Source organism: Aethalodelphis obliquidens, unplaced genomic scaffold (assembly GCF_003676395.1).
Source record: "Aethalodelphis obliquidens isolate GAN/ISIS:26980383/991018 unplaced genomic scaffold, ASM367639v1 scaffold1, whole genome shotgun sequence".
NCBI classification, from domain to species: domain Eukaryota; kingdom Metazoa; phylum Chordata; class Mammalia; order Artiodactyla; family Delphinidae; genus Aethalodelphis; species Aethalodelphis obliquidens.
Window position 1 is genome coordinate 45,687,924 of NW_020837945.1, and position 12,541 is coordinate 45,700,464.

A 12,541-nucleotide genomic window follows, 5' to 3' on the forward strand; every position below is an offset into this window, starting at 1 on the left:
TTGATCAGTTCATTCAGTAGCATTTATTTAGTGCCTTTGCTGTGTCAGACAGGGCTGATCACTGGAGATGAAAGATGAATAAGACTGCCCTGTCTCAGTCTCTTAGAGAAGACAGGCATATGCACAATTGCTTATGGTATGACTAGTGAGGAAATGAAGTGTGTAGGCAGTGCTGAGGGACCAGGGGAAGGGAGAATGGAGAGCCTGGGGAGCTGGGGACCATGCCTCTCCTCAAGAAGAGGATGCATTGAGTCATGTCTTAGAGGATAAAAGCAATTTTGCCAGGAAGGGAAGTGGGGCAGAAAAGGCAGTTCACCAAGAGGGAATCATCTCCTCATGTGCAAAATTACGAAGTTATGAAAGAGTGTGGCCAGTGTGGTTAATAACAAACACTGCAGAACAATAGGGTGCCCAGGAGATGGTGACGGGAAAGAGAATGGTGGCAAGTTCAGACTCTGTCTTTCTGATGGACTATTGGGGCACATTTTTCTTCTAGCTATAATATTACTCAAAATGAATTAGTAATAAACATTAAAATTATTATAAGCTAATTTAGTAGGTTATATGAGGGTCCTAACCAGTTCAAGGAATCTAGTAAATTGGTCAGACCATATATTTTTTCATTTTTCAAAGGAGATTTTCAGCACTTTCAAAGACAACTGTGATTATACAATTATAATTTTTAAAATGTTTTAATATATGTTTCAGGAACCACTTGGGATAAATGAGCCTCCACATTTGGTATGTTTAAAAATATTCTTAACTTATAATTGTTAAATTGTGTACTAAAAATGTATGCCCTTTCTCTCAAGTCTATCCCTTTCCCTCAGATAACTTTTATGGGTCTGTATGGCAGGGCAGTTTCTGTTGTCCTAGGAACCTGTGAGCACAAGAGTGCCCATCTTTGTTACTGATCATATTGGCCTGGATTTGTCACGGTTCCTTTCTTTTTCTCCTACTAGCGCTTCAGCACTGACCACTTTGGGTTCGTCTTGAACCTCTGCCACTCCTTCCTTCCTGTTGCCCATCCATTCTTCAGTGTCACATTCGTATTCAGCACAGTACGTTATGCTGACTGGAGGAGCAGACTTACCAGGGAGAAATGGCATGCTTATTATGTAAATGTAATTCTAATACCTAAATCACATATTCCTTAAAAGCACAGATAAAACTGCAACCCCGCTCCTTTATTTCTAGTGTGTTAATGGTTTGAAGGATTGGGTAATACTCTGGAGCCTAATGTTTGTTTATTATCCATTGAGGGCTAGAAATTGTGCTTATTTAATGCTTCTGATAACTCTGTGAGGTCAGGATTTATTCCCATTTATTAATGAGAAAGCAAAGATTTAGAATTTAAGTAAGCATCATTTCACACAGCTAGAAGTAGCAAAAGAGGCATTTTCTTCAGTATCTAATTCCAAGATTTTACGTCAAAGAAAGACATATCATGATATGAGCGGTACAACCACAAAAGAAAGGGGATGAGTTACAGTGCTTCCTCTGTCTCATTTTAAATAACCAATTTAGAAAAATTTCTTCAGAAAACCAAATACAATGATTAATTTTTAATATTTGACATTTGCTAGTTTTACATAAGGCTGAATCTTTTTCTCTGAGTGTGTATGTTTTTCGTGTTCATGTCAGTGTTTATATATTTCAAATCAGCTTAGTTTAACTGTGATTCTGTTCACAATGCTTCCAGGTTTTATTATTTTCCGATTAGCTCAGGCCTATTGGGAACATTTCCTCTCTGAATATAACTCAGTTGCTGTTCTGGAGACACTTCCTGCCAGCTCTTTATTTTGAATCTTAGAAACCTCTGACTGTGGACTTTCAAAGCACTTTTTCACATGCATCAACACAACCTGAGTAGATAAAGAGGTAAACCAGGATAATTCCAAACTGCACATTCTCTGAGTTTTAAGTGCAGATAAAAAAATCACATTCTTTTAAGCTCTGTTTCTCCCCCTCCTACATCCCTGTTCTTTCTTATGAACTTCCTTGTTTGGGGCAGATTGCTCAGAGGATTTACAGCCCAACTTGAAGAGAAAGTAAGCAGCAGCAAACACCCAGTGAAATTGGCCCTGTTTAATTTTCTCAGTATAGCTCAGCCACTGCCTTGTGAAATAAAGGTCTCTGACTAGTGTATGACAGCTGGATATTTGGTAACATGCAGACAAAGCCTCCTTAGTTTACCCAGTATCGAAGCCCTTATTATTTCCATTGGACCAAATATTCAGAAAGTTGTGCTTGTTTTCATTTACCCAAATAAAAACAAACAGATCTTGGCTGATAGTCTGCTTCCATTCAGTAAGCGGAAGGTATTTTCTCCTTCGCAAGTAGTTGTGATAGGTTGACGATGCAGAAGCTGTGTTCATTTGAGGTAGTTAATTTCCCTATCTAAGGTATAAGGAGGAAGTTACATCTCGAGTTCAAGTCAGAGAGGGAATTCCTGTCTGCTGGTGATTTGAAAGGAAACCTCAAGCCACTTAAGGGAAAAGCCAGAAGATATATGTGTGTAGAAATTAATATATAGCATGAGAGTTATGCTAATAAAAATAGTATTGCTGATGTGTAAGCAGATTATGGTGATATATGTCTTTTTTGGGACACAGAACACCACCTTTTATTGAGAAGATTATTTTTTCCCGTGGCTGAAGATTGATCACCAAGTCTGATTGCCAACTCACAATATTTGATACAGTGACAGGACCATTATAGAGTTCTTCATAGCAGCTGGCATTTTATTTTTGTTTTTATTTTTTCCCAAACAAAACAAGCAGAATGTGGATTATGTTCAGAATGTCCTCATCTCTCTCTTTTAGCAAGTCCTGAGTATCAGAAATCTCACTAGATTAAATCTTATAAAAGTGAGTTTCGTTTCCAGAGAGGCTGTAGTCAGGCATCCATTCTCTAGAAATTCTAACTAGTTCCCCACTTTGACCCAACCAAGGACCTTTCTTTCCTGGAATCTTTTAAAAGTCCATTTGCAAATATAATTAGAAGTTTGGATTTCTTTAAGTACTGAGCCCTCTGTTCCATTTTATACATGATTCTAGCTGAGAAAAAGCAACTGAATATTTTCTTCTATTGGATAATTTGGCCAAATTGAATTTTAGAGTGATCACAGGATCTTTAACAGTGGTGGTTACTGTTATCATGTATGGAGGAGAAGTAAACAATAGTTTTAGTCAAATATCAGTAAGATTCAAGAGCAGTAGAGGAAAACATTTTTTTGGTACTACGACCAGATCATTTTTATAGAATCCAGAGACCAGAAATATTCAGGAAGTAGTACTTATCTAAGTAAAGAAAGCCTTCTATGAGTAAACAGGGAAGTAAGATTATTATTGAATATGTAATGAATGTGAAAACTACATAGCACTGCATTATGAGACAATGTGATGTAATGGAAGAGTGGAAACAAAACTGTTCTTTGTTTAACAATCAGTACATTTATTTGAAGGAAGTCCAAAGGGCTGCAGAAAGTCTGGTTTAGACAGGATAGAATGTTTCTCAGAGAAATTATTTTAGCATTGGAATAATAAAATTACGTTCAGAAATTATTCTGATATTGTGGAATAAATTGAGAAAGCACAACTGTTGTTCAGTAATTAAGTTCTTGAGGTTTTAGTTTGTCATATTGAAGAACTATTACATCCATTTCTATATATCATAAATGAAAAGTACATAGTAAACAAAGGATCTCTACAAAATTTTCATCACAAAGAGGTGATAATATCTGCTTCAAAGGGTAGTTCTAAAGAAGATAAAAGATAGATATGTGAAAAGGCACCTTGGAAACCAGTGATACACTGTTGTTGTTTTTTTCTTCTTCCATACAGTTCCATTTGGTGCTGGTAGGGATTAAGCCATGCTCACATGGCACGGAGGAATGGGCATAGTTCGAAATAAACTCATTTCTTGTTCAACTGACTATTCATCTGTGTTCTAAGCCACCTATCCGAGTTGTTAATTTATTCTCCATTAACCTGGAAAGGAAACCAAAGTAGTGAGTCATCCAGCTAGCTTTTCACAGGACTTATTCTCACCAAGGTACTGCCACTTAATTTCACCAAGGGTAGAAACCACAGATTAATTATTATAATTAGAAAGTGCAGAGTTGGTTTCGGGTGGTCCATCCTCAGAACATTATTATGAGAATTATTCTGTTCTGAGGCATTTGTAAGGTACTCAAGAATGAGGGGTTACTTTTCTGGGGTTGGACAAATCCTGAGTGAACTGTGTATCAATACCATATCTCATTTGGGGGGTAAAAATAAACTCAGGTCAGTATTAAGTCCTTTTTTAAAATTTGGGTAAAGAGTATTTTAAATCATCAAATCAAAACAGTACTTCATGGCAGAGTGAGTGTGTGTATGTGTGTGAATTTTAATGCTTCTGAGTGTGACAACTGAGACTAAAAAGTAGAGGTGGCTGTTACATACATCAACTGCAATATGATTAGCTTGCATCGTCAGTTGTCCAGGATTTGACATTTCACGACTTCATGATGAAATACTGAAGTGTAAATCTTAGGCTCAGCAATATGAATATAATTAGTTCAACAAACTGGGAATACACGTAGTGAATCAGACAACCGTGATCTCTGTTCTCATGTGCTGTTTCTGATCCATATTGTGAATAAAGATAATATTTGCCTGTAGGAGAAACTACTCCACATTTTTGGGAGTTAAATGTGATTTACTTTTTAGCCTCATGTTTTATAAACCTTTAAGTTAAAAAACATAGTCTGAAAAACCACTAACTAAAATATATGCTCTTATCAAGGAATCCAGGGCAGTTTGCCTGGACATGTAGAATTGTTCTTATACAGGGAATCAGTCGTTCCAGAGGTTTGTATTGTTTTGGACTTGCGTTTTCTTTCTATCCCCTGTATCCACCAAAGGACCATGATGTAGGAACTTGATGGATCACGCTTCCTTAAGGCAGGGAGTCCCTTGGTGTTTGAATGCTCCAAATAGAGCCTCGTTTCACGTTAGGAAATCGTATTGTGCAAAAGCCCCGGTTGGTCGGGGGGAATGGGTTCTCTCGGCTTTCTGGTTTTGGCTTCGCTTTGATATCAGACCTAGCAAGGTCAGAGCAGAATGAGCTAGCTAAGAAACAATTCCTCAGAACTCAGAGACCACCCGTCTCTAAGAGGACCCTTGGGACAATGAAGCTGAACATCAACTGCTCAAAGAAGCCTTGTTCTCCAGGACAGCCGTGGCGGGAGAGAGGGCGGTGCTGTAGATGATCATGATGCGCTCTTAGCTGCGACGCAGGCCTCTTGGTGCCGGGTGGATCTGTGGGCCATGTTATTTCAAGGCTCCACTGTATCATGAAATATTTATAGGCCTCATTCATTTTTTCTTACTTATTGGAGATCCAAGGCCACTAGTGTTGCAGATTATTATATCTCTGGTCTAAAGGGAACTAGAGTTGAGACTTCATGAATTTTCCTTGACAAGAAGGACTAAAGCAGAAATGTACTTATATAAAGCTGTAAGCTGTGCATTTAAGGTACTCTTCAGTAAACTGGAACCTGTAAGCTGAAATATATGGCACAGACATCTTTCTTCACCATAAATCTTCCACTAATCCCATCATTATTGTCTTCTCTGCCATCTGCTCCTATGGTCTCACAGTCACCCTCATGCTCTCTTATGAGCATGCGCTTGTGCTTTCTCCGTCTCCCTTTTATTAACTGTGGATCAAGAAGGCTTGGGGAGAGAAAAGGCATAGCCACCACACCTCATACCACTCCAAACCGCCTTCGTGTTTAGCACTAAATTGCTTCTTATTTTACACATGTAGTCTCACCACAGGGGATAATAATTGCTTGATACAATGGACAAGGACCACATTTTAGTAGAGGAGGGACTCTGATTTACTCTTATAGGTAGAATTATTTTCCAGGCCTCTGTGCCCAGCATCTGATGCAAGAGATGGATGGAAATGATAAATAAATCTTGACACTTCTGGCAAATACGTAAGGGGAAAAAATTGAGTTTAAGGAGAATGTCATCCTTAACATGGATTCCTTGTTAATAAATAAAACACGAGTCGAGTATTTTGCTGAATTCTTGTAAGTACATGAAATGGAAGGTTTTCATTTGCTTTGTGATGATGTCAAGCAACTGTTTTCTGTTTCATTGTTGTGTTGTTGCTCTTATAGCTCAAAGCATTCAGTAAACCAGGGTTCCAAGGTGAATGTATAGATTTTACCAAAGAAATTTCGGATTTGACTTCACCATTCACGCCATGTTCTTTTAAAGTTCTTCGGGGTTGGTAAGTATGCTTATGGAGTGATTTCTGCTGTTGTTTACATAACTAAATTGCTTTTAAATTTGCAGAGATTTAACTTTATTTTTTGCGTATACAGTGAAATAAACATATTTAATCATTAGTCAACTGCTAATTTGCCTATATGATCTTTGCCCAGCTTGTATTACAAGCTACTGTGAAATAGAATGCTGATTAGCCAACATTGGGAGCATTTTTGGTGGGTTTTTTTTTTCTCATCGTTATCTTAGATTATTTCCTAAATGTTTTGAATGTTTATATTGTGTGTTTACTGTGTAGTATAATAGAATGCTATAAAAATTAGCATTTTTGTCCAGATAAGACATATTATTCCTAAATTTAAAAAAATAAATAAAAAACTTTTTGTTTGTTTAAAGTATTCATTGTCCCCATTTCACAGATGAGGAGCCCTGATTCAGAGTTAGTTTCCCAAGGTCACACACCAAATGTCAGACCCAGGATTGTTGGGCCGTTTTGTTTTTTTTGTTTTTTCCTGTGTTCTTCCAACTGTGGCAACGTACTGGACCTTTCTCACATGTATATGAGACTGTATGTGATTCTCAACTTATATTCTAACATATATTCCTTTTTTTTTAACATCTTTATTGGAGTATAATTGCTTTACAATGGTGTGCTAGTTTCCGCTTTATAACAAAGTGAATAAGTTACACATATACACATGTTCCCGTATCTCCTCCCTCTTGCGTCTCCCTCCCTCCCATCCTCCCTATTCCACCCCTCTAGGACATATATTCTATGTATCATTTTTTATTGTGGTACAATATGTATAACATGAAATTTATCATTTTAGCCACTTTTAAGTGTATGTATCTTTACAGTGGCATCTCTGTATGTCAAGTATGTACCTAATAACTCATCAAAGTCTCTCTTCTCCCTTCAAAATATATTGTATTCATCCGTTCTCCTCCGTTTCTCTTGAACTGGTAGAGGGCTCCTATCTTCCACTTGAGGAATTTCAGTCCCCTAATGAGCCACACTCCAGTGTCATCTTTTTGTTTTTTAATTAATTAATTAATTTTTTGGCTGCATTGGGTCTTCGTTGCTGTGTGCGGGCTTTCTCTAGTTGTGGCAAGCGGGGGCTACTCTGTGTTGTGGTGCGCGGGCTTCTCATTGGAGTGGCTTCTCCTGTTGCGGAGCACAGGCTCTAGGCACGCAGGCTTCAGTAGTTGTGGCACACGGACTTCAGTAGTTGTGCTCATGGGCTCTAGAGCACAGGCTCAGTAGTTGTGGCGCACGGGCTTAGTTGCTCCGCGGCACGTGGGATCTTCCTGGACCAGAGCTTGAACCCTTGTCCCCTGAATTGGCAGGCAGATTCTTAACCACTGCGCCACAAGGGAAGTCCCCCAGTGTCATCTTATTTCCAGTGTTTACCACAAACCAATCATAGCGCAGTTATTTGTCCCAAAGTCCAGCTTAATATTTTACTACTCTTCTTTAAATCCCACTCATTCTCTAATACCAGTCAGATCAAGTTCAAACTTCCTTTTCCAGGATTTACCATCAATGAGTCTCATTTTCCATATCCATACTCCATTTTATCCTGTACTATCCTCCTTTCCTCCTGTCTTTGGGCGTTTCCTCAGCTATGTGTTTTCCTCCTTACCATCTGTACCAGGGGTCAGCAGACATTTTCTGCAAAGGGCCAGGTAGTAGATATTTTCAGTTTTGTGGGCCATACAGGCTTTGTCCCAGCTACTCAGCAGTGCCACTGTAGCACCAAAGCAGCCATAGGCAATACATAAACGAATGAGCATCGCTGTGTTCCAGTGAAACTCTGTTCATGAATGTTGAGATTCGAATTGTATATAATATTTGCATATCACAAAATCTTCTTTTAATTTTTTAAAACCATTTAAAAATGCAAAAATCAGTCTTAGCTTGTGAGCTGTTGGAAAACTGGCTATGAGGTGGATTTGGCCTACATGCTGTAGTTTGCTAACCCCCGCTCTGTATCAAACGTGGTAAGTTTCAGGTAAATCTAGCAGATGTTATTTGGTTGGCCTACACACTGTTTAAAAAGTTTTTGGGGGACTTCCCTGGTGGCGCAGTGGTTGAGAGTCCGCCTGCCGATGCAGGGAACGCGGGTTCGTGCCCCGGTCCGGGAAGATCCCACGTGCCGCGGAGCGGCGGGGCCCATGAGCCGTGGCCGCTGAGCCTGCACGTCCGGAGCCCGTGCTCCGGAACAGAAAAGGACACAAAAGAGGAGGAGGCCCACGTAACGAAAAAAAAAAAAAAAAAAAAGAAGTTTTTTGTATCAATACTTAAGTTTAGAATATTTTTCAGAAGAACCTGTTTTTCATCTTCCCTTTAAAAATCAGAAGATTTGGAAACTCTGGGGAAACATTCACCTTTGGTGATAATTAGCTGGTGTTGAGTAGAGGCATATGTGCTCCCCAGTGTACCACAGGATATATTGCCAATTTTTTTTTTTTTTTTTTTTTTGCGGTACTCGGGCCTCTCACTGTTGTGGCCTCTCCCGTTGCGGAGCACAGGCTCCGGACGCGCAGGCCCAGCGGCCACGGCCCACGGGCCCAGCCGCTCCGCGGCATGCGGGATCCTCCCGGACCGGGGCACAAACCCGCGTCCCCCGCATCGACAGGCGGACTCTCAACCACTGCGCCACCAGAGAAGCCCTGCCCATTTTTTTTCATCTGGTACACTAGTCATTTATATTACGTGCCTGACCTCCTGCAGGTACGTAAGTTCGTGAACCCTGCTTAATACTAACCTGCATATATGTTTTTAAGGTTCAGTCCATCCTCATTCCCTCTGTTAACCTTCTTGATTAACCCTAAATAAAACAGTCTTTTCCCTTTCTGATTTCCTATAACTCTTACTACTTTGAACCTCTCTGTATCTGTTACTGTTCTTATACTTACTTCCAAGAAGGATATGAAAGTTTTACAATGTGAAAACACATAAAGTAGGACACAGTTAGTTAAATAGATTATCTGCAACTTAGTGAGAAATATGTATATCAAGGGCCTGAAATAGTCTTGTTCCTAGTATTTGAGTTTTCTTCTCTAAGAAAAAAGGAAGTATTTTGCAAGATATAGTTTAAATTTTCTGATAAAAGGAAGCACTGAAGTTGTTTTTGGAGGGGAATGTTTTTGTCCTAGACACTGAAGTCTAGGACAAATTAGTCATATGTGTTGCTTCATGTAGGAAATGTATATGTTATTTACTTATAAATAAATATATATAATTTATACATATTTTTCAGTATAGTGTGTGTGTGTGTGTGTGTGTGTATATATATATATAATTTATATACACAGTTGTCCCTTGATATCTGTGAGGGATTGTTTCCAGGAGTCCCCATATATACCAAAATCTGTGGATGCTCAAGGCCCTTATATAAAGTGGCTGACGACAGTCGGGCCTCTGTATCTGCAGGTAGGAAACCTGTAGATACAGAGGGCCAACTACATACAAAATGTACATTTTATTTACATATTTTATTTAGATTTGTGTGTAATTTATTAAACTGTAGTTTTAATAAAAGAATACAGGAACCATGGTGATTGTCTAAGTACCAGGGATGCTTCAGAGATGAGGATTTGAGCCCAGTTCACCACTATGTAATCTCAAGCAAATTGGACCATTTCTCTGAACCTCAGTTTCCTCCTGTGTAAATGTGGGCTAATAACAGTACTCACCTCAAAGGATTCTTATAAGGACTAAATAAATAATGCACGTAAGGGCTTAGCTGCATGCCCAGCACATTGAAAAACCTTTCGGAAATATTGGCTATAAAATGCTTGTTACGTCGGAGACGTGGCAGTAAATTTTGTCACAGAGCATTTCTGTGGTTATCTAAAGTTAACCTCGTATAGCTAGAGCATGGTTCTGGTGATCTTAAGATATAGAGCTAGAACTTAAACACACCAAAGCTAAAGTAGTAACAGTCAATTAATTTCTCCCTTGTGCCCCTTCTTTCCAAAATGGCATGTCTTAGCCAAGCTTTTGATGAGTGCTATATTGAAGATAATTTGCTATGGAAGATTCTAAAGGGTTCATTTCTTTTTAAAAATCTCCGCTTGCTATCAGCTATGCAGGTGACAGGTTTTAAATACTGTTGTGTGATTTTTGGAGTCTAGCTTCTAACTCAACCTAGACTGAAAGCAAACTCATCATTAAATAAGGATACAAATTTTTGTTTTCCTCAAAAAGAATTTCTAATCTGTTAAAGTACTTAATAATTACTATAATTTGATCCCAGGTTTTTATACTTGAAAGCACTGAATGAAGTTAATGTCTTTAGCTTACAGCAGATGTTTTATTTCAAATTTATTTAATAGTTGGGGGAATCTTGGGCAAATCACCTAACTTTTCTACCTCACTTGTTTCTACCTCATAAAGTAATGAGTACGTGGTGAAATAATGCATGCAGAGTACCTAGTCTGGCACATGGTAAGCAGTCAATAGGTGATAGTAGTAGCTTTTTTTTTTTTTTTTTCCAAACCGACTCTGGGTATTCGCTGCTGACCAGCACCAGGAGTTTTATGTCTTGCTCCTACCCTGGCTCCCACTGCATGATGACGAGTCAGACTGCCAACTGATGCACTTTGACTGAATGTTTCACTGCTTGTTTTTTCAGCTGGCTCCTGTATTACCAAGAGGACATTTCTAATCATCAGTGTGTGTTAGAAGAAGGGCTGTATGCTGACCTTACTTCCTGTGGCTGCCCAACATCTAGAGTCAAATCCCTCAAGCCCATTGACTATGTAAGTACTTCGCTGATGCATATTTATAAGACTTTTTCTTGTCCAGTTTAATTACCGTGAATGATAACATGAAGTTGGAAGAAATAATACAGGGAAAATATAAAAATTTAAGTAACTTGCTTGAAGATTGTAAAATTGAGGTTCACTCATGAAATCCAACTAATGAAAGATTGATTTTTTTTTTTTTTTTTTTTTTGCCGCACCGCGCAGCTTGTGGGATCTTAGTTCCCTGACCAGGGATTGAACCCTGGCCCTCGGCAGTGAAAGCACTGAGTCCTAACCACTGGACCACCAGGGAATTCCCAAGATTGATATTTTTCTTCTTTCTTTGTTTTTTTTTTCATCAGAATGCAAAATTTAGGAAGTAGAGTAATATAGCCCTGAGCTTAAATGAATACTTTAACGACTTTGGGTGACACTGACAAAGTTACTTAGTTTCCTCATCTATAAAACATAGTAGTACTTTGTAAGGCCACTGGGATATTAAATGCGATGGTGCTTGTAAAATGCCTAGCACATGGTGAGCGCTCAATAAGTATTAGCTGTTAGTATCGTGACTGTAATTGGTAGAGCTGCTTAATAAAAATAATAACCTGATCATTTTATTATTCTGCTAGATAAGTCACATGACAGCTTGTCTGCTACTTAGGTTTGCAGTGTTACTTTAAGTCACGGAACACCGTTGGTATTGATTTCAAACCTTGTTTTGGGGGAACTAGGGCTTTCCTGCCTAGAGTGTGCAGAGTTATCTGGGTCACCTTGGAGGCTTACATTTATAGAGTAAGTAATTTTACTCGTTACTATCATATTTACTCAGAATTTTAAGTGTGAGAAAAACAGGGTAGCTATTCTGGGACATTGATTCCGGGTCCCTAGTTAGTAGTGTCTTTGCAGAGGAAGTAGTAAGGATCTGGAATATTTTTAAGATGTCTAGTTATGATGATTCCCTAGGAGCATTTGGTCAAAGCTGAGATTTACACAATGATGACTAGAAGCCCAACATGGTGACAGGAGTGACTCAGTCAGGTCTTTCAACCAGAGCTGACTCCAGGAGTGATGATCATACTCAGGATCTTCGATCCCAACCTCAGCAATGTAGTCTTTTTTTTCCTTAAGATTTATTATTTATTTATTTATTTTTAATTTTTTAAATTTTTGGCTGCATCAGGTCTTAGTTGCGGCAGGTGGGCTCTTTGTTGCGGCACACGGGCTTCTCTCTGGTGGTGGCGCACAGGCTCCAGAGCTCATGGGCTCTGTAGTTTGCGGCACGTGGGCTCTCTAGTTGAGGCGCATGAGCTCAGTAGTTGTGGCTCATGGGCTTCGTTGCCCCGCAGCATGTGGGATCTTAGTTCCCTGACTAGGGATCGAACCCGTGTCCCCTGCATTGTAAGGAGCATTCTTTACCACTGGACCACCAGCGAAGTCCCAGCAATGTAGTCTTATTTCAAGGCATTCCTGGAGAGAGTATTCTTGGTATCAGGGTAAAA

The 12,541-nt window shown here is 39.1% G+C and overlaps 1 protein-coding gene across 3 annotated transcripts in view; it reads left to right on the forward strand.

Annotated features, from left to right (window-relative positions):
* CRYBG3 (crystallin beta-gamma domain containing 3) overlaps positions 1–12,541 on the forward strand; it is a 114,907-nt gene that overhangs the window by 71,281 nt on the left and 31,085 nt on the right. For 2 of the 3 annotated variants that reach the window (XR_003432111.1, XM_027102914.1), the window contains exons 15-17: positions 709–741; positions 6,179–6,291; positions 10,928–11,054. Coding sequence is in view for 2 of the 3 variants with exons in the window: in XM_027102914.1 (XP_026958715.1) it covers positions 709–741; positions 6,179–6,291; positions 10,928–11,054 (273 nt within the window). In the remaining variant the exon portion in view is untranslated. The remainder of the gene's footprint in view (positions 1–708; positions 742–6,178; positions 6,292–10,927; positions 11,055–12,541) is intronic. The other variant, XM_027102923.1, reaches the window with a different exon arrangement.